This window comes from Erinaceus europaeus, chromosome 2 (assembly GCF_950295315.1).
Source record: "Erinaceus europaeus chromosome 2, mEriEur2.1, whole genome shotgun sequence".
Classification (NCBI taxonomy): Eukaryota; Metazoa; Chordata; class Mammalia; order Eulipotyphla; family Erinaceidae; genus Erinaceus; species Erinaceus europaeus.
The window spans coordinates 61250587-61273154 of record NC_080163.1 but is presented as its reverse complement, the minus strand read 5'-3'; the positions used below and the strand labels follow the sequence as shown (position 1 = coordinate 61273154).

Sequence of the window (22568 nt, the reverse complement as noted above, 5' to 3'; positions counted from 1 at the left end):
ATGTTGTTCTCTGACCTTCCTGGATCCGTGGATTGGTGTCTGATGTTAATTCAGAAGTACTGTCATCATGATTATTGTGTTGATGAGCCTGGGCCATGAGCATGTAAGATGTCACTTCCCTGGGATGCTTTTTCTTAAATTCAGATGGAGAGTTAGAAAGACATACAGAGAGGGAAGAAACTGTAGCACCTCCCGTGTGATGCTAGAGCTCAAGCCTGGTCTGCACATCTGCCAAGGCAGGTGCCCTATCCAGTGAGTTGGGTTGTTTTTTATTTCCCCCTTTTGTTGCCATTTTTTTTTAATTGTAGTTATTGTTGTCCTTGCTGGATAGGACAGAGAGAAATGGAGAGAGGAGGGGAGGACAGAGAGGGGGAGAGAAAGATAGACACCTGCAGACTTGCTTCACCGCCTGTGAAGTGACTCCCCTGTAGGTGGGGAGCTGGGGGCTTGAACTGGGATCCTTATGCTGATCCTTGCGCTTTGCGCCACGTGCGCTTAAACCCGCTGAACTACCACCTGACTCCCGAGATGGGTAGTTTTACCTGGAAATCAAAATCAAAATCTCTATGGTCCTCGATCATTATTATTATTACTACTACTTTGTAGTTTTTTTTAAATTTCATTTATTTTATTTATTTAGATAGAGACAGAGAGATTAAGAGGGAAGGGGGAGATGGAGATGGAGATGGAGAAATACACTTACAGTGGTGCTTCACTACTTGTGAAGCTTTCCTCCTGCAGATGAGGACTGGGAGCTTGAACCTGGGTCCTTGTGCCCTTCAGCCAGGTATGCCACCACCCAGCTCCCTTCATTACTTGACAGGTTTTATCTGTTCCTTTCTCTCCCATTAAATGTGTGCTATACCTTTTATAGTTGCCCTGTTGCCATTAACTATTCTTATAGATATGTGTGAATGTATATATATATATTTCAATCATTTTGTGTTTTCATTGTGTGTGTGTTTTCATTTCTGAGGATTCTATTATATATCCTCTGTCTCAGTCTCTTCTTAGCTATGTTCACTCCATCAGAGGTAGTCTTCATTTTTGCTATAGTGATCTTAGTCTCTAATATTTATCTTTGGTTCTTTCTTTCTCCATCTTTCTGCTTAAACCACCATACAGTTTCCATATTCGAACTACTTCTTCAATTCAGGCCTTTTTATGGTTGCTTCAAATTCCTGGTCTATGATTTTAACTTCTTTGCCATGTCTTATTTGGATTTTTGCTCTCTCGCTTTAAGAGGTAACTTTGGACTTTTGAGATATCTTGCAGTCTTTGCTGATAGCTAACCATAATGCAGCGAGTGGGTAAAAGGAACTGCCATAAATGAGTCCTTAGTAATAAGGTGGTGAGGTGGTGGGGAGAGGAAACATTCTGCTGTCCTGTGATTAGGTCTCAAAGTTTTTTAAAATTAATTTATTTATTTTCCCTTTTGTTGCCCTTGTTTTTTTATTGTTGTTGTAGTTATTATTGTTGTTATTGACATCATCGTTGTTGGATAGGACAGAGAGAAATGGAGAGAGGAGGGGAAGACAGAGAGGGGGAGAGAAAGACAGACACCTGCAGACCTGCTTCACTGTGAAGCGACTCCCTTGCAGGTGGGGAGCCAGGGGCTCGAATCGAAATCGGCCCTTGAGCTTCATGCAGCATGCGCTTAACCCGCTGTACTACCACCAGATTCCCTTCAAAGTCTTTTTAAAAAGATTTACTTGGGGAGTCGGGCGGTAGCACAGTGGGTTAATCGCCTGTGGCACAAAGGCAAGGATCGGCGTGAGGATCCCGGTTCGAGCCCCCGGCTCCCCACCTGCAGGGGAGTCGTCGCTTCACAGGTGGTGAAGCAGGTCTGCAGGTGTCTATCTTTCTCTCCCCCTCTCTGTCTTTCCCTCCTCTCTCCATTTCTCTCTGTCCTATCCAACAACAATGACATCAATAACAACAGTAATAACTACAACAATAAAACAACAAGGGCAACAAAAGGTAATAAATATTAAAAAAAAAAAGATTTACTTGGGAGTTGGGCTGTAGCGCAGCAGGTTAAGCGCAGGTGGCGCAAAGCGCAGGGACCAATCTAAGGATCCCAGTTCGATCCCTGACTCCCCACCTACAGGGGAGTCACTTCACAAGCGGTGAAGCAGGTCTGCAGGTGTCTTATCTTTCTCTCCCCTTCTCTGTCTTCCCCTCCTCTCTCCATTTCTCTCTGTCCTACCCAACAACGACGACAACAATAATATCTATAACAATAAAACAACAAGGGCAACAAAAGGGGATAAATAAAATATTTTTAAAAAGATTTACTTATTACTAGGATAGAGACAAAGAGAAATTGAGAAGGGAGGGAGGAGTTAGAGAGGAAAAGAGACAGAGAGACACCTGCAGGCCTACTTTACCACCTGTGAAGCTCCCCCAGGGGCTTGAATCCGGGTCCTTATACAGTATAATGTGTGTTTAACGAGATGCGAGGGTTTGGCGCCACTTGGCACCCTGGGTCCCAGGAGTCTTAAGTGAGGTTGTACCTTAGGACTGTGAACTGCACGTGTTTCTCTGGGCTTTTACCCCATGAGGTAGGGCGGAATGGATGGAGTGGAATGCAGCTGGCTATTTCCCTTCTCCCGAGTGGAAAGGTAAAGCAGTCTGGAGCCAGGTCAGTTAGTCTGGGGGAACTCTCCAGCAAGTTAGGTGCTGGTAAATGATTTTCCCTGGAGGGCAGGTGTGGGTTTAAGAAGAGTATTCTGAGTATGTCAAATGGCTACTTCCTGCTCTCCCTGAGGGAAGCAAGAGGGAATATTTTTTTTCCCTCATATTCACTGTGAGGAACTATTAAAACTCCTAGAAGACTCACACTATTGGTGACCCAAGCATTTGGCTTCCCCCAAGAGTCTTTGCTTTATTTCCCAGATGTGGTCACACTGAACCTCCAACAATGCATCCTTACAGCTTAGTGTTGCTACCCAGCCCAGGTTCTCATAGCCATTCAGCTCCCGAGTCTCTCCTCCATGTGGCCCTGTGTTTCTCTCTCTAACCCTGGGAACAGCATTTGGCCCTGTGTGCTCCTCTCTTATAGATCCCAAAAGATTTGTTGCTTTCTTGGTGTGTGTATGTGTGTGTGTGTGTGTGTGTGTGTGTGTGTGTGTGTGTGTGTGTGTTTTAGATGGAACAATAATTCCAAATTCTTTTCAAGTAGATATAAACCACCCATTAACAGCTCTACAGCTCTCTCCTTGTAGCCGACTCCACTCTGTGTAGACAGTGTGGGCTGAGAGGCACCAGGAAGTGGTTCCCAAGCCTGCTTCTCTTTTTCTGTGTGAGTCTGGGGAAGCAATGTCTTATTTCTGGCTTCAGAATCCCTGTCTTTGAAGGATGCCACTTGCAAGCTCAGAGGTCACTCAGTGAGCCCTGACGCAAGCAGCCTACGTGGTGCTGTGACGCCCAGGTGTAGCCAGTCCCTTGGTGCTTTGTCTTCCTAACAGTGTTATCACTGGCTAGCAGACTGTGCATGCTACACACTGGTTTACTGCCTGCGGCTGTGCGCATCCCCAGCAACTCCAACACATACCTGCTGAAGGAAGGAGTCTACTTACCTTACGTCATTGCCACCGTGAGCAAAGGACCCAAAGCAGGCAGTGAGGACCTGCAGAAAATGGAACAGGAGGTGGACCTCAGATGTGTCTTTCTCCTCCTTTTCCTCTTCCGCAGGGTCCTCTTGAGGCTGGCCCTGGCCTGGGAGCTCACATGCCATCTTCATCTCCACACCCCCCTCTTCTGCCTCGATCTCAGCTTCTGCCACCGCGTTGCAGTAGCTGGAGTAGCTGTCGTAGCGGAGCCTCTTTTTAGAATAGGAGACGGTGTCACCCACCAGCTTTTCACTGTCCTCAGGTGCTGATGACGAGTCGGCGCCCTTGAAGGCCGAGTGCACGGGCAGCCCGCAGATGGCTGCTGTGTAGCAGGTGTAGCTGTTGTTCCGCCGCAGCAGCCGGTAGTTGTTCTCCTGAGCAGGCCTCTCCTCGGGGCCCCTGTCCGTGTGGATTTTGTGCAGCAAGTCTTTGTAGAGCCCCGAGTCTTTGTGAACCGTGTGATACACATGGCTATCACTCCGGGTGTGGCCGTCAAAGCCAAATGTGCCATTGGAGATGGGTGATTTCACAGAGCTGTGCGTCATGGAAAGGGCCCTTCCTGCAAACAGATACAACTGAGACTTGAGTTTTCTCAGTGTAAATCAGGTCTAGAAGAAGAGTAGCTCTGCTGTTTCAAGGTGATCTCTGGAAGGCTGGCATAGAGTGATTGGACTTCCCCCCCTCCTCTTTTCTTTTCTTTCTTTCTTTTCTCCTTTTCTTTCTTTCTTTCTTTTACCAGAGTACTCCTCAACTCTGGCTTATAGTGAAGCTGGGGACCTTTGGTACCTCAGGCCTAAAAGTCTTTTTGCATAACCATTACACTATCTCCCTCATTCCCGAATTTTTTCCATATGATTTATTTCCTAAATTGACTACAAAGACCAGGTAATGTAGCTAAAATAAAAAAGGGAGCCTGGATGGGGCTAGGTAGGTGGTGGCGCACCTGGCTGACTGCACAAGGACCCAGTTCAAGCCCCTGACCTCTGTAAAAGCTTCACAAGTGGTAAAGCAGTGCTGCAGGTGTGTGTGTCTGTCTCTCCCCCCTACTCCCCTTTGATTTCTCTGTCTTTATTCAAATAAATAAATAAAATTTTAAAAAGGAGGAGCTTGGATACATATGTCCAATGGGTAAAACTTAATCACATGGACTTAAAAAATTGTTAATAGGGGCTGAACAATGATGCACCCAGTAAAGTGCACATGTTACAATGCACAAGGTCCCAAGTACAAGCCTCCAGTCTCCACTTGCAAAGGAGAAGCTTCATGAGCAGTGAGGAAGCTGTTCTAAGTATCTCTTTCCCTCTCTATCTCCCCTTCCCCTTCCAATTTGTCTCTATTCAAAATAAATAAAATACAAAAAAAAAAGGAAAAAAATGTTAAGTTCTTTTAAAAAGTGCCTCCCAAATAAAAGGAGAATACTTATAAGGAACTGGCTGTATTTTCATACATAAAAGGTAAAACCCAGTTCACTATGAGACAGATGCTCTAGGTGCTATTTAAAAAGCCACCATCTGTCTCATAGTGAGGTGGGTTTTACCTCTTATGTCTTTCACTTCTTTGGTCAGGTTTATTCAGCTTGGAACATTCCTACTCATGACCACAGAATGTGAGCTCAGATCTACAGGGATAAAGAGGTCACATAGGCTCCTAAGCTGAATATGGGCCCCAGATCAGATCAAATCGATGGGGTTTACAGTCAACAATATTTAGACACCTTTCCCATATTAGGGAGCTACTTTCTTCCCTGCTCCAGCTTTCTGGTCCTTTTCCCAGCCATGACATCATCTCCCCAGACAATAACTTGAATCCACCTACATATCAGATGTCAGGCTCAGGAAAAAACAAAAAATAAAAAACAAACAAACAAACAAACAAAAACTAGTATAGTCATGGGCTTTTTGGACTATAACTAAAATAGGACTACTAACTATCTACAAAACAGAGAAACTCTTCATCTGAACTATTCCAGCCTTTAGGTTCATGATTAGTCAACAATTTGTTTGGCTTTATATGTTAACTCTTTTTTCACCCACCAGGTTCCAGATGCTAACACGATGCCAACCTGACTTCCCTGGGCAGACAACCCTACCAATGTGTCCTGGAGCTCTGATTCCCTAGAACCCTACCCCACTAGGGAAAGAGAGAGGCAGGCTGGGAGTATGAATTAACCTGCCAATGCCCATGTTCAGCGAGGAAGCAATTACAGAAGCCAGACCTTCCACCTTCTGCACCCCATCCTGGGTCCATACTCCCAGAGGGTTAAAGAATAGGAAAGCTATCAGAGGATGGGATGGGATATAGAGTTCTGGTGGTGGGAATTGTGTGGAGTTGTACCCCTCTTATCCTATCATTTTTGTCCTTTTTATAAAAAAAAAAATAAAAAAAGCTAACTATGACTGCCAACAGCAGTGTCTGTCAGACAGACCAGTGGGACAAAATTAATTCACTCTTTTTGGGTCACCTCTAAGACTATACCTATGGAAAGAGGGTTCCACAGCCCTCACCTTGCAGGGAGATGGACACTGCTTAGACAGGTTTGGCAGAAGCTGGTGCTTGCTGGTCACTGTTCACAAACATTCTGGGACCACAGGACCCTCCAGGCTGGCCTGCATGTTTCTGTGCCTGCACTACTGATGACTTCTCTTGGTTTCAAGTTTTAGCTTTTACTTTGTGTTTTCCCCGAGGAAGGCATTTCTGGGAGCTGGAGGATCTAATCTCTAGAAGTTAGGTAACTCTGTCACGTGGAGGACATGTACATGCACTGAGTGACTGCACAGAGGACAGTGACTGGACCTTGGCAACACAGATGAGACTATAAATAGCATTAGGAGAAAGTCACAGGGCAACAGTAGACCTGCTCTTTTGACTGAAGAGCCTTCTGGGGCCTCTTTAGCTTCTGGGCTTTTTTGAACCTCAAACTGGGGGGTATTTGTGTCTTTCTGGTTACCCTCATCTTTGAATTCCCCAGTTCACCATGTAAACCCAAACTCATTGTGTGCTCTTACCATAGGCGACCCGGGGGTGGGTCCCCACCAAACTGCCCTCTGAGGTTCCAGCCATCTCCCCAGCTGAGCCTGTGAGAGGGACTGTGCTGTCGTCATTAGCCTTGGCACCTGGGAGCTCCTTAAATACTGGGGACTCCACTTCCTGGACTTTATTGAGGCTTTCATCAGAGGTCCGTGACAAAGCACCTTCTTTTTGTAGTTTACCTGCAGAAAATAAAAGTTGTAACTGAAAATGCTAGAAAAGAATTCTTGCTAGTAAAATGTACATACAAATAAATATTTATCTTTATCCTTTAGTACTTTGGAAACAAAAAACTGTTGTAGCTAGGTAAAAATAAAATGGAGGGTTCAACCAAGTATCTGGCAAGCTCAAGCCAGAAAATTCAGCTATTTAGGAAAAGATGGGGGCTTAGGCCTGGGTCATCTCACCAAAACCAAAGGACATGTCTAATCCCCAACACTTGCTCAATCACTAACATTCTAGAATTCTTCAGCCATGCAGACCAGTCTTCTATTTTCCTTAACTTCAGAAGCACTGAAATTATTGTTCTGTGCTTACAAATATTATAGGGATGCATTGGATCGACCTTCTCGTGGTGCATCCCGTGAGTACCCATTCATTGGGGAAACTGACGATCCTTCCTGGCCGACTGAATCCACATGGATCCCAGTCACTTTCAAAGCCAGCAACAAGCAGCTCCTGACAGCTTTCAACCTGACGCTGTTGACTGGCTACGGAAGAAGGGCAAACGCTAGAAGAAGAACCAGCTATTCCTCATCCTTATCAACACTTAGTGTATTCCATCTTTTTGAAGCCACTAAACTAGATACATAGTGATACTGTATTGTGCTTTTAATTTGCATTCCTCTAATGGCTAGTGATATTGAGCAATATTTTTTCAATATAGTATTTTTCTTTTTTTTTTGCTATTTTTAAAATTGTGCTATTTCTTGAGATTGCTTTATATTTCTGAATACAAATATAGGAGTTACAAACATGCTTCCCAGTCCAAAGATTGAGTGGAAAAAAAAAGGCATTTTCTTAAGAGTGCATTTCAAAGCTGGAGCTTTTGAATTTTGATGAAGTGTAATGTGCCAGCTTCATACTTCATCAGGGTTTTAGTGTCATTACGAACAATTTGACTATAACAAGGTCACAAAGATTTTTCCCCTTATTTCAAAAATTTCACTGTTTTTGATTTAGGTAATAAAACATTTTGAGTTTGCCTGACTCCCCCCCCCCAAAAAAAAAAAAGATGAATTAACAGGTGGTGGCAACTCACCCAGCAGAGTAGTAGAGTGCACATATTGCCACTTGTGGGGAGCTGAGTTCAAGCCCCTGGTCTCCACTTGCAGGGGGAAGCTTCACAAATGCAAAGAAGTGCTGCAGGTGTCATACCTTCTGTCTGTCTCTCCCTGTCTCTTTATCTTTCATTCCCTAATTTAAAAAAATGACTGCTCAAAACAGTGAAGTTGTGCAGGAACCAAGTCCTAGAGATAATTTTGGTGGCAAATAAATACATTTTAAGACTTAGGTTACTAGTTTCTAGTGGGGGGGGGGTGCGGCATGTAGATTTCTCACTGAGATTCTTTGTAGCTTTATATTAAGTTTTTCTATTTAAAAATTGTTTTGGTAATTAAAGAGATGAAAGACAACTACTGGATGGTTTCACTCATATGTGGAATCTAGACATCTGATCTACATGAACTTGGAAAAAAAAACAGAAGCAAGCAAACAGTTTCTAAAACTTGTGAGAACTATCTGATTATCTTTGGTAGGGGTACAGAACTTTGGTGGTGGGTGTGGAACTATACTTAATCTTATAATCTTGTAACCTACTTTTAATCACAAATAAAAAAATAAATTAAAAAAAGACTCAAGGTAAAAAATTTTTTTTGGCTCTTCTAGTTCCTTTGACTTCCTGTGTAAATTTAAACGCAGCCTGTCTAAACTAAAAAAAATGTGCTTCTGGGATTTTAATTTAAATTGTTTTAAATATATAGATTAATTTGAAAACAACAGACATCTCAGCTATAATGTGTCTTCGAAACTGTGAGCATGGTATGTCTCATCTTCTTTGTAGTCATACTGCCAATTTCAGTTTTGCTCATATTGAAACAATGCTAAGCTAAATACTCCCCTTGAGAGCCTTGAAATAAAGCATGTGAGCTCAGGACTCAGATTCAATAATGTTGCTAGTGACAGGAAAATAACTCCAGCAACTTTCTCAGACATACCCATCTCCCTTTTCTTAAAAGAAAAAAAAAGTGTTTTTATTGAGGTGTGGTTTGCTAACAATGAAATTGATGTGTAGGTAGATAGGTGACTCATGACAAAAGAGCATACCCTACAACCACTCCCTCAATCAAGAAAAAATACACGTCCTTGAAAAGCTCCCTCATGTCCTTTTACACTCAGTTACTGGAATGGCCCCGGTGATCCCAGCAACTGTCCTTTCAATCACTATAGATAAGGTTTCCCTGGCTTCATACTGAATGCATTCTTGTATATTACTTCTTTTGCTCAATATAACGTCTGTGGATTTATTATGCTGTTGTATCAACAAATAGGTTTTTAAATATTTTTCTCTGGTAGAGACACAGAGAAATTGAGGTCATGAGAAACAGAAAGGGAAAGAGACAGAGAAGCATCTGCAGTACTGCTTCACCACTTGCGAATCCTTCCCTCCGCCCACCCCACCCCCCCGTATGTGGGGACCGAGACTTGAACCAGGATCCTTCTGCATTATAATGTGTGCTCAACTGGCTGTACCACTGCCCAGCCCTGAAAAAATGGCTGTTAATCTGACTTGTCTTACATAACAAGTCGGGTATACATTCATCATTCGTCTGTTAACAACCATTTCCAGTCTGGGGCTAATATGGTTAAATAATCTGTGTATTAGTTTTTTATATGAATGTATATTTTTCATTTTTTCTTGGATAAGTACCTATAAGTGGAGCTACTGGGTCATATGGTAAACGGAAGCTTAAGTTTATAAGAAACCTCTAGATTGGGGCCAGGTGAGCTAAGAATGCCACATTAGCGGTGGGGCACTGCAGGGTCATGATGAGTTCATGTCCCTTGTCCTCACCTATGGGGGGAGCAAGCTTCATGATCAGTAAAGCAGTATTGCAGGTATTTCTCTTTCTTTCCATCTATTTAAGTATTTATTTATTCCCTTTTTGTTGCCCTTGTTTTACTGTTGTAGTTGTTATTGATGTTGTTGTTGGATAGGACAGAGAGAAATGGAGAGAGGAGGGGAAGACAGAGAAGGGGAGAGAAACACCTGTAGACCTGCTTCACCGCTTGTGAAGCAATTCCCCTGCAGGTGAGGAGCAGGGGCTCAAACTGGGATCCTTACACCAGTCCTTGAGCTTTGTGTGTCACGTGTACTTAACCTGCTGAGCTACCGTCTGACTCCATTCTTTCCATCTTTATCTCCCTTCCCCTCTCAATTTCTCTCTGTCCAATCAAATAGAAAGGAAAAGAAAAATCTTTTTTTGCCTCCAGAATTATTGTTGGGGCTTGGTGCCTGCACTAGAATCCACTGCTCCCAGCAGCCATTTTTCCATTTTATTTATTTATTTATTTAACTTTACTTTTATTGGGTAGGACAGAGACAAATTGAGAGAGGTAGGAGAGACAGGGAGAGAGAAAGACAGACACCTGCAGACCTGCTTCACTGCTTATGAAGTGACACCCCACCCCCGCACCACCCGCTGCAGGTAGAGAGCCAGGGGCTCAAACCAGGATCCTTCCATGGATCCTTGAACTTTGTACTATGTGCACTTAAGCCAGTGCACCCACTGCCTAACCCTGAAAATAAAAATATTTTTATTTATTAATTTATTTTCCTTTTTGTTGCCCTTGTTTTTTTTTTTTTATTGTTGTTGCAGCTATTATTGTTGTTGTCATTAATGTCGCTGTTATATAGGACAGAGAGAAATGGAGAGAGGAGGGGAGGGGAAGACAGAGAGGAGGAGAGAAAGAGAGACACCTGCAGACCTGCTTCACCGCCTGTGAAGCGACTCCCCTGCAGGTGGGGAGCCAGGGGCTCGAACAGGGATCCTTCTGCTGGTCCTTGTGCTTTGCACCACTTGCACTTAAGCCGCTGCACTACCGCCCGACTCCCCATAAAAATCTTTTAAAAATAAAACACTATACTAATTTCTAAAACGTATATATCATTTTACAGTTTCACTATGAATGCATGTAGAAGAATTCTAGTTTTCTATCTTTTCATCAATAATCTGAATTGCTTGTCCTTTTTATTGTTTTATTAGGGAAATAAAGTGCAATATCTTATCTCCCAGTGATAAGTGTCTGTACACCACTTCCCACCACCAAACTGCTAATCTTGTCACTTAGTTGTTCTTATCAGTGTGAAATAATTTCACATGGTGGAATTAACCTACATTTCTTTGAAGACCAATGTTTTTTGGCAAGTAGAACTTGACTGTTCAATTAACCTCCAGTTATCTGTTCTGGTTACCTCATCCAGATCACAAATTAGCAAGTAAAAGTTTGAAATAATAAAGCAATCAGGAGATAAGGACTGGGTGTGTATTTCAGTGTACAGTATCCAGTTACCCGTGTCTCACAGATAATTGTGGATTACCTCTGATGATTCATAGTGACACCTATCAGTCATCAGAAGCATTTGGTGAACCAGAAGACTAAGGAAGCCTTTACCTGTTATTTTTCTTCGCATCCATGGACATACAATGAGCCACACAAACATGGCAAACAGCAGAGCTACACCGAGGGAGATGAGAGCAATCGCCCACAGAGGAAGGACCAAACCGAGCACTGGGGAAGAGAAATGAGAGAGGTGCTGTCAATGGACACCTTCTGGAATGCCAAGCCAGAAGTATTTCCCATTCCCCCAGACCATTAAAACAAAATCACCTGGAAATGTGCTATATTTTTTGTGGTTAGAAAACAAAACAAACCAACCAGCCAGCCAACCAACCAACCAACCAAACAAACAAATAACCCCGACCTGTGTACTCAAGACACACTATGCAGTTAATTAAGCCTGTGGCGAGGTAAAATATTCAAGTATTACCAATGTGGCACAAATAACCTGCCAGTCTGGGAGTGAATATATTCATGTATTACCTCTAATTACTGGCTAATTTCTGAGTGGACGGGGTGTCTAGGAAAGAAGCTTGTCACCTTCTGTCCTAAGAGCCAGACTACCTCCAATGTTACTGAGGACTGGGGCACAGCCCAGCACCACTGATGGATGACTCTTCCAATTTCTCAGCAGTAAGTACTCCTGCTTTATTTATTTACTTATTTACTTTGAATAAATTTGCTAAGGGCTTGCATATACTTAATTCTACTGTTTCCCGGCCAACTTTCTCATTTCTTCTTTTTTTTTTTTTTTCCTTTTAGATAGAGAGGCATGGTGAAGAGAAGGAAGAATCACAACACTGCTTCACACCCACAGATCTTCTCCTGGTAGTGTGATGCTCCCCTGTGGTGCTGGGACTCAAATGTGGGGCACATGCTTGGTAAGGCATATACTCTACCAGGTGATCTATCTCTGGCCCCAGCACAGTTGTTTTAAATAAGCCTAACACTAGTCACACACACAAACTTTTTATAAAATTAATTTAGAAATAACACTTTGCTTTTAACATTTTCTTTTTAAAAAAATTATCTTTATTTATTTACTGGAGAGACAGCCAGAGATCAAGAGGGAAGGAGGAAATAGAGAGGGAGAAAGAGAGACACCTGCAGCCCTGCTTCACCACTTGCAAAGCTTCCCTCCTGCAGGTGGGGACTGGAGGCTCGAACCCAAGTCCTTGCACACTGTAACATGTGCGCTCAACCAGGTGCGCCACCACCCAGCCCCTTAATATTTTCTAGTATGTATCTGAGTCAGAGAGGGAAAAGAGGAGGGAAAGATGAGCACCATCCCGGGAGTCGGGCGGTAGCGCAGCAGGTTAAGCGCACAAGGACCAGCTCAAGGATCCCAGTTTAAGCCCCCGTCTCCCCACCTGCAGGGGAGTCACTGCACAGGTGGTGAAGCAGGTCTGCAGGTGTCTGTCTTTCTCTCCTCTTCTCTGTCTTCCCCTCCTCTCTCCATTTCTCTCTGTCCTTTCTAACAACGATGACATCAATAACAACAATAATAACTACAACAACAATAAAAATACAACAAGGGCAACAAAAGGGAAAATAAAATTTTTTTTTAAAATACTATATATATATAAGAATAGCCCCACCCCACCATTTATGATGTTCTATTTTTTCTTTCTTATTGTTCTGTGGTGCTAGGGATTGAATCCAGAGTCTCACACATGCAAGGTGTGTACCCTAGATACCTTCCCTGGCCATGAAATAAAGTTTAAAGAGAACATTGATCTTCAAATTTAATTTTTCTTTAAGTGTCAACTCATGGCATCATAAAATCCAGCCATGCTCCCTAAGTAGCAATTACACAATAAAAGGGCAGATGTGCACCTGGGTCTGGTAACATCATCTTTTCCTAGTACTACGATGTTTCCAAAGCTTGTCACTCCAAAACAAAAGCCATATTTCAGACACATTCATTGGTGTACAACTTAACAGATAAGCATGTACAGGCATACAAAGATAAATGTAGCAAATATGTACCACAGGGGGCAGGGTGGTGGCACACCTGGTTGAACGCACATGTTACAGTGCTCAAGGACCCAGGTTCGAGCCCCTAGTCCCCACCTGCAGAGGGAAAGCTTCACAAACGGTGAAGCAGGTCTGCAGGTGTCTCTCTCTCTCTGTCTCTTTATCTTCCCTGCTCTCTCGATTTCTGTTTGTTTCTATCCAATAAATAAAAAAGAAAGAAAGAAAGAAAGAAAGAAAGAAAGAAAGAAAGAAAGAAAGAAAGAAAATAATGCACCACAGCATTTTGTAATAGTAAGACTTTGCAAGGTAAGTAAGACAAGCGTCATTATGAAAATGTCATAAAATGAGGACCATCTATATATACTGGCAAAGGAAAAGTTCCAAGATCTAATCTATGACTTAAAAAGAAATCAACCCCACTTTTACACTTCAGTGTGAAAATATAAAATGCTGTATGGGTTTTACTACTACTGCACTTACTATTTTGGAGAGATGGGAAACTGGAGAGGGTGTTTTACCTTTTAGTATACTATTTTTGTACTTTTAAAATGTGCAATAAACATGTCACTTTGCTGTACTTGATGAGCTATCTCTTAGTCCTATGTACTATTTGAAACTTTGCTCTTACATTAAGTAAACAAATTCAATCAAAATTACTTTGTTATTATTAAACACTTTCTTGGTTGTGAGAAGTTATAGAATAGGTTGGTAGTACTATAAATGGGGAGTTAGAACTAAAAACCTGACCCCGCCAGATTAAAAGGTCACTGGGGGGAGGATATGGAGAGTAAGGGTCAGACAGTTATATGGACTTAAGCAGTCTGTGCAGTGAGCTAACGGCTCAACCCAGACTCTCTCGGTCGCCCTACCGCCTTCCAGTAGAAGCCTGGAGCTGCCTACAAAACCACCCAAGCTAACCTTTAGGGGTGGTATCTGTGAACCCTGGCCTCTGTTTTGTTTTCATAAAGATAAAGACAGCAGCAGAGAGGCAGAGAGAGTGAAAGAGACCATAACACTGAAGCTTCCATCAGTGTGGTGGGGGCTGGGCTTGAATTTGATCATGCACATGGCAAAGTAGCACATTAAGTGAGTTACTTCACTGCCCCACTCACCTCTGCTTTGTATCTTAATGTCACTGTTCTTACACATGTGATAAAGGATCAGTCCAGGAGGTGGGGTGGTGTACTGCACTAAAGTAAAAGGCTCTGGGGCTGGGGAGGGAGGGTTCAGGTCCTGGATCATGATGGCAGAGGAGGCCCTAGAGGTTGCATTGTTATGTGGAAAACTGAGAAATGTTACACATGTACAGACTACTGTATTTTACTGTCGACTGTAAACCATTAATTCTCCCCCCCATAAAAAAGGATTAGTCCGAAACTGTTTCTTGTTAAACTGAGTAGTAACTGTTAGTTACCAACATCAAACTGATCAGCTAACATACACACTTGTCACTTGTTGAACTTGAAAGAACCTGGTTTCTGAAGAAGTTTCCCATTTCCTTTGTGGCTTCTGGTTGAGTTAATGATAAAATTGCTAACTGTGTTAGTTCTGGCTTCACTGTGTTAACCTGATCTAAGATAGGGTGCAGGATCTTAGTGAAAGACATCAACAATTCGGAAATATGTTTTTTTCCCTCTTTTTTTAAAGAGAGAAAGTTTTTGGTCTCACACCGTTTTTTTTTTTTTTTTTTCCCATCCAGGCTGGGCAGAGTCCACAACACAACACAACACAACACAACACAACACAACACAAGCAGAGGACTGTTCTGTGTGCTTTTTTCCTCCTAACCCATCTCCACACTCCCCTGAAGTCACACAGGTTTTCAGAGGGTGTCAAGACCAACTCTGAAAGGGAGATACTAAGGTTGGTTATAAAACTTTTGGTTTTTTAATTGCTCGATTTAAACTGTACTATCACTTGCCCTTTATGGGCTGACTGTCATAACTGGCTTTGCTATCTGGCTGGTTGGGAAGCTGGTTCAGAAAGCTCTGAAGTCGTTCACCTCACCACCAGAAATAAACAGGAAAAAAGGGATCAATACATCTCTTGGAATGGAAAGGATGAAAGATTAAGAATCCCAAGGAGAAGGAAGTGAAGGAACACAGCAAAATCAGGGAGTAGATGTTGGTAGTGAGTGAAATCAGAGAGAGGAGTGAAACAAAGACAGCTTTCAAATCTTAGTCAATGGTTCCAGCAAGTCAGTAATTTAAGAGAACAGCTAAAGTTTATGACTTACTTTGAAAATCTGCACGCTACCAGGCAAGTAGTGTAGTGGTATTAAACTCTCTAGCATGAGGTCTGGAGTTTGAAGCCTGGCATCACATGTTCCAGAGTGATGTTCTGTTGCTCTCTCCTCTCTCTCTCATTAATAAATATTAAAAAAAACAAAGTTAAAAAAAACAAATGCAGCTAATGACAAATTGACAGCTTTAGACTGTTATAATCTAAATGTATAAAGTCAAAGTTCATAGATAAAAAGTAAAAAACCAGCATACAAAAACACTTGGACCAAACGCATGCCCAAAGGGAAACTAATTTCCTGTTTGTTTATGTGTTCATTTTATTGCCACCAGGGCTATTGCTGGGGCTTGTTCGCACACAACAAATCTGAATCCACTGCTGCTGGAGGCTATTTTTCCTTTTAAAAGAAAATCCTTTTTTTTCCTTTTCTTTTTTTATTAGATAGGACTGAGATAACCAGAGCGGGAAGGAGAGATAGAGAGGGAAAGGGAGACACTTGCAGACATGCTTCACACTCACGAAGCTTCTGCCCTACAGGTAGTGCCTAGGGGTTTGAATGTGATACCACTAGCCCCCCCCCCCCCCAACTACTTTCTTTCTGAAAATTTAAGGATGACTTTTACTTAACAAATTTTTCCACAAAAAAAAATAACCTTCTACTCAATTGTCTTCCTGTGAGAGTATCAAATCGCTCCCTGGTAATTATTCCTTAGGAGGGCAATAAGGCATGGTGTGTCACACTTCACTGCCCACAGGGAAGTAGGACACAGCTTGAATTGCTCTAATGCCCTTGGCCCAAAGGGGCTGTCAGGAACCAAGGCTGGGAGCTCGAACCCCAATCCTCTGCTCCAGTCACTTAGTACCCTTTCATCTTAGGCTCCTCTCATCTTTCTGACCAGCAATGATATTATGAATAACGATTTAGTCCTAACCTCAGGCATTTTTACAATTTGATTCCAAATCCCTCAAAGATCAGACTATTCAAGTGGCTTGGGTGGGTGGGGCCGAGGGATAAATAAGAACATGCTACAAATACTCTTGGTCTTCCAAGAATCATTTCTTTATTGGAGTGTTTTTTTATATATAGCAATCCTTATTAGAGTCTATAAAGTAAATTAAGCTTCTATAAAACAAATACAGCTTTAACCTGAATTGGTCTCATTATCCTCCTACCCATCAGAAAAGGCACGGTGGGGGGGGGAGGGAGGAGGAGCAGAAGGGGAGGGAGAAGAAAAGGAAAAGGGGAGGTCGTGACAGTTCTGCTTCAAATGCAGGTAAGTCAGAAATCAGGTCTGGTTAAGTTTAATTCATTTGCTGGTTAGAAAAACAAATAAAGACTGGCCCAAAAGATGGTGCAGTGGATAAAGTGTTGGACTCTCAAGAGTGAGGCCTGAGTTTGACCCTTGGCATCACATGTGCCAGAATGATACTGTGGTTCTCGAGCTCTCATTAATAAATAAACAAATAAACAATGTAAAGAATGAGCAAAGGTTGCTAGGTAGAACTCTGAAGATACTTTCTAAATCAGAACTATAACAAGATAGCAATGTTTATGACAAAAGGTATGGTAAGAGATTAGAGCTGTGGCTCTACTGTGTCATGATCAGGACCACACAGAAGAGTCCTTGGTAAAGCCAACATCATCAGGCTGCAGCATTTCTGATCTAGTGGGTCACGGGTAGGCTTAAGAATCTGCATTTTGGGTACCACAGGCGGTACCACAGCGGGTTAAGCGCACGCGGTGCCAAGCGCCAGGACCAGAATAAAGATCCCGGTTCAAGCCCCTGGCTCCCCACATGCAGGGAAGTCGCTTCACAGGCAGTGAAGCAGGTCTGCAGGTGTCTACCTTTCTCTCCCCCTCTCTGTCTTCCCCTCCTCTCTCCATTTCTCTCTGTCCTATCCAACAACAGCGACATCAATAACGACAAGAAATAATAACTACAACAATAAAAAAGAATGAATTTATTCATTAAAAAAAAAGAATCTGCATTTTGACAAAGTACAGAGTGATGCCGAGATGCTGTTGATCCAGGGACTACATAATGCTTAGAAGTCACGGTGCTTCCCCTTTATCTGTAGTTTCACTGTCTATGGTTTCACATAACTTTCACTACGGTATGTTGTTATGATTCATTATTTTACTATTAACTACTTTGTTATTCTCTCACTTCATCTAATTTACAAATAAACCATGTAGGTGTGCAGCTATCAGAATAAACACAGTATTTCTAGGGCTCGGTGCACTGAAGGATGATGGTTACTGCATATATAACTACCACAGATATAATTTCTGGCTACTCAAAGAGGCATGGAAGTCAATTTCTGCTTTCATTTTTTTTTTTAACACTGAACTAAAACCAGGTCTTGCACAAATGTAAGTTTAAACACCAGGCTTGTATCTAACCCAAGGAAGCACTTTATTCTTGAAGGACAGAAACACAAAGGCAATTTTTTAAAAAGTGCTAACCCAACTCAGTCTTTTAAATATTAAGTTATGTCAGATGCAAAGTAAAACACATCAAACTGAGCCTAAGATACAAAAAGCTTCAAAATAACTTAGAGTGGAGAAGCAGAGGAAATCAGAACAACACTATTAAGACTCAGCATCCAGCAGTTCCACTGAATTCATCTCCATGCATAAAAACACAATTTACCAGAATCTCTTAAAGTTGAAACCTGATGAGGTTATTAATGCTGCCACTCATCTGTTAGGAAATATCCTTCTTCCCTTTTCTAACTGTTAATTTTGAGGATCTCATGCATTGAATGGAGATATTTTAAGGAAGAAAGGAGTTAGGAAGAATAAATTCCAGACTGCAAGAAGGCAGGCAGATACTTAGGGAAAGGTCAGATAACTTATTGTTGGAATGACTGCTACTAACTCAGTATTTTCACCAAATGTGATACCATAGCTACTTAGGAGGGAGCTGGAGAGGCAGAGCAAGTCTCCAGTGTCAATTCACTATCATTCTGTTATGATGCCGATGAGAAGAAAGAACCCCAAGTCAATGACACTACTGGAGAATCTTGTTTCATTATGCTATTTCACCTAAAGCTGCAGTTTTCAAGAACCTAACAGCGTTAAATGAGGACTTACTATGTACAATTAAGGCCTAGTTTACAAGGTCAGAGGAGAACCTTTAATGCTTAAATGAAAATATAGTTTGGACTTACCTGTTGGATATTCCAGAGACAGCCTCCAGGAACCAAAGAACTAGCAACATCCTTTTCTAACTTAGTGGAGGGACAAAATGGTTGGGCCTTTAAAGTCACGAGCTCTCCTTCCTTCTCCTCTAGGCAAGTCCACTCCCCACAAACTTCAAGTACAAACAAAATTCCACACCAACATATGTGGAAAGTAGAGAGATAGGATGACTTAGGATATGCTGTTCATTAAGGGATGAAAAGAGCCTACTCATTCTTTTTTTTTTAATAAGTAAATCGTTAAATTAATTAATTAATTAATTAAAATAGAGACAGAGAGGAGAAAGTGAAAGACTACAGCAACCTAGCTTCTTTCAATGCAGTGGGGTCAGGGTTTGAACCTCACTCTTATATGTGGCAAAGTAGTGTACTATCCAAGAGGGCTAATTCATCACCCTAAGATTTTTATTTTATTTATTTATTTTCCCTTTTGTTGCCCTTGTTGTCTTTTTTGTTGTTGTTGTAGTTATTATTATTGTTGTTATTGATATCATTGTTGTTATATAGGACAGAGAGAAATGGAGAGAGGAGGGGAAGGCAGAGAGAGGGAGAGAAAGACAGACACCTGCAGACCTGCTTCACTGCTTGTGAAGCGACTCCCCTGCAGGTGGGGAGCCGGGGGCTCGAAACAGGATCCTTACACCGGTCCCGACTCCCAGATTTTTTTTTTTTGATAGAGACAGAAATTGAGAGAGAAGAAAGAGAGAGACAGAAAAGAAGACAGAGAGAGAGAGAGAGAAAGAGAGAGAAGACACCACAGTACTACCCCACCATTCATTCCTGGTGTAGATAGATGTTCTTAGGTGTTGCCAGGGGCTCAAACCTGGCCCTTGAAAATAGTAAAATGTGCACTCTACCAAGTGAATCACTGTCTGATGCCAGTATTGACATTTTGAAAGGTGAAAAGATGCCAAAGTAGAGAGTTATATATTAAAAATCATGAGCTTAGACCCCATGGCATGGGAGGAAACTTCAGTGCTGTGCTTTCTTGCCCTCTCTCCTTCTGTCACTCTGTCTCTATCTGGAAAAGTCAACCCAGAATAGTGAGGCCCTGGTGATGAATAAAAAATATATATATCATTCAGAGGTAACTTTTAAATATTTTTCAGTACTGAAGTACCAAACATGTAATTATGCATGTCTAATAAGACAAAATCTGAGGGAAATTGCCTGGAGAAAAAACTAATTTGAGAATATTTTCCCCCTATTTCGGACATGCTATTTAGGAGGAAAAAAAAGTTATCTTCTGGATAGAAGGAGACTTCTCTCAAGTAGTGCCACAAAGGCAAAAGTGAGAAAAGCGGCACAACTAGCTTAACTGCTGGCTCCAGTTGTCCCCACAATGGGGGTACTGAGCATCTGGCAGGAGGAACGACATCTTACAAAGAAAAACAGGAGGGATCCTCTGTCCCAAAATACATAAGCATGTTATTTAATAAGAATGCTGCCAGCTAGCCAACACTGAAATGTGTAAAAATATGAATGGATATCTTTATCCATTAAAAATGCAAAAAGAACTTTTAGTTTTGCCTTCCCCAGTGCCAACTCTTATAGAAAAGGACAAAAGTCACCAGAATGGGAAGGAAAGGAGTAAACCTTAAAAGAAAACTGCCATTGGGTTCAGTACCTGCAAAGAAAACACTGGATTGACTGACCTGACAATTTCCAAGGAGCTAGTGTCTGTGCTGTCAATGCCATAGTTTGCCCAGCATCTCACAGTTGTGTAAATGACTATGATTTACCATGTACGCCACATGCCTGCCCAGATGCCTCCACAGCTCAGGCTCAGGCTCAGGTGGATCTCAAGGTGTGAGATCTCATTCGGAGACTCCAAGAGGGCTAACAGATCGCTACAGTTGGACAAATGAGAGAGCCTGTTGCCTTTTTTTTTTTTTTTTAATTTTCATTTATAAAAAGGAAACACTGACAAAAACCATAGGATAAGAGGGGTACAACTCCACACAATTCCCACCTTTGTAATTAATTCACTCATCCTCTGAGTAGTAAAGCAAGTGAACAATTCACTCCTCTTTAATACCTACAAATAATGCTTCCTACTGCAAGCCAACAATCAGCATCAGCACCAAATAAATCACTTCTGTGAGATATAAAACACCAAACCTGCTGGAGTTAAGTTTCTTAGGGGTTCTTACCTGGTGCTCCTGTATACATGATGGAAAATACATTTATTGCTATTGTAGCAGCATAGAACAGCGGAAGGGCCCGGAGGCCATTGGGAACTGGGTCTTCCTGTATGATAGTGAGATAGAGTGGAAGGTTAGGATTGGAGGTGCATTTTGGAGTCAACACAGGCACAATGATATAAAACACTGTTAGGAGAAAGTCCTCCCCAGCACAGCATGCTCAGAATGGCAGTTCTGTGGTCTGTGGCACGCCTACAAAAGCAGCATTGGCTGGGCAGTCTATCCCACACAAATGCCATCTCAAAGAGCCTGCTGTTGTGCCCAGCAACATGTCAAAGCACAAAAGCCACATGAGCTGGCATCAAACTTAGAAATGAGACCTGCTAGGTTAGTTAGGTTAGTTAGTTTAGGTCAGGTCAGTTCCCACAGACTTTTTAGACCAGAGCTCAGCTTCTTCAAAACACAGTATTCACTACTCTAACACAAAGTTCAGGTTTGGTGCTAAAATTCCACTTTCAACAACTATTTTGAGACCTACCATTCTGATAATGCCCAGAAAAGGCCAAATAATTTAAACACCACTGCTTTTTCTACTAGAGTTTATGTCACTCTGTGACTCAATTCACACTGGTGACAATAAATACTTAAGAGTAAACATAGCACCATATGCCATGATTTTCACAGCCATTTCACAAGACAGAGTATTTAACCTTCAACTGTAAAAAGTTTAGAAGAACTGTAGGTTCCTTGTCTAATAAAATATTTAGTTACAACTTTACACTTCTGTGACAACATTCCTTAAATCTAATACTTCAATAAGAGTGTTAATGTTCATGTCTTAGGCTAAAGAATATCTGAGAGAATTAATCTTGAGTTTTAAGCAGATATACAAAAAGATTTTTGAAGCCAAAATGTAGACTGGCAACTCCTGAATGTAGCACTAGCACATAGGTGTTGCCTGAAACTATTTATAAAAAGGGCTGTTTTCTTGTAACCATGTGTGATACTCTTGTACATTAAGATGAATCTGTTACTAACCTGTGGTAAAAAGGAAACTTGGGTCTAAACATAGTGACAAATAGAAGTAAGGGCAAGTAGAGATTATTTCAAAACTTTCTATTAGTAAAAGGCAAACATACATGGAAACCAAATGTACGTAAAGGACAGCACAATTCATCAACAGCTTTTCTCAACTAGCCATCAGCACTGGTCAAGCGGCCTCAGTTGAACGGCACTGGAGCAGAGAGTAAGCAGGACCAGGGTGGCAGGCTGGTAGGTGATCCGACTGCACAGGCGTCGCAGCCAGGCAAGGCAGGGAGCTGAAGAACAGCGCCAGGAGCCAGGGACCAGAGGCATGTGCCACAGGGAAAAACCCAGACTGAACTGAAAACTGAGCAAGGGATAGTCAAATGCCTGCTGCCTCTGGTTTCCAAAATGTTTTTGGCTCAGGGAGAAGAGATGACAAAGACTCTCAATCAGTTGCTTCAAAACTTATGTAAGTCTCAAGTTTGTGTTTTTAATTTAAGATTTGTTTATTACTGCGAAGGAGGTGAGGGAGAAAACAAATGAGAGCACTGGATCCAGGGTTTGAATTTGGGATCACATATTTTTTGAGCCCTTTTGCTGTCCCTGCTACCTCCCGGATCACCCAAGTTTGTGTTTTATAACAGAACTACTCCTTATTTTGGCTCAAGAGACCCATTCTTACATTCAAATGACAACTGTCTCACTGAGACCTTCT

The 22568-nt window shown here is 42.0% G+C and overlaps 1 protein-coding gene across 4 annotated transcripts in view; it reads right to left on the bottom strand.

The window, feature by feature from the left end:
• SLC20A2 (solute carrier family 20 member 2) overlaps positions 1–22568 on the bottom strand; it is a 103108-nt gene that overhangs the window by 10223 nt on the left and 70317 nt on the right. For all 4 annotated transcript variants that reach the window (XM_060181612.1, XM_060181622.1, XM_060181616.1 and 1 more), the window contains 4 exons: positions 20837–20933; positions 11316–11432; positions 6620–6823; positions 3582–4173 (listed from right to left, as the gene is read on the bottom strand). In XM_060181612.1, the coding sequence (XP_060037595.1) occupies positions 3582–4173; positions 6620–6823; positions 11316–11432; positions 20837–20933 (1010 nt within the window). The remainder of the gene's footprint in view (positions 1–3581; positions 4174–6619; positions 6824–11315; positions 11433–20836; positions 20934–22568) is intronic.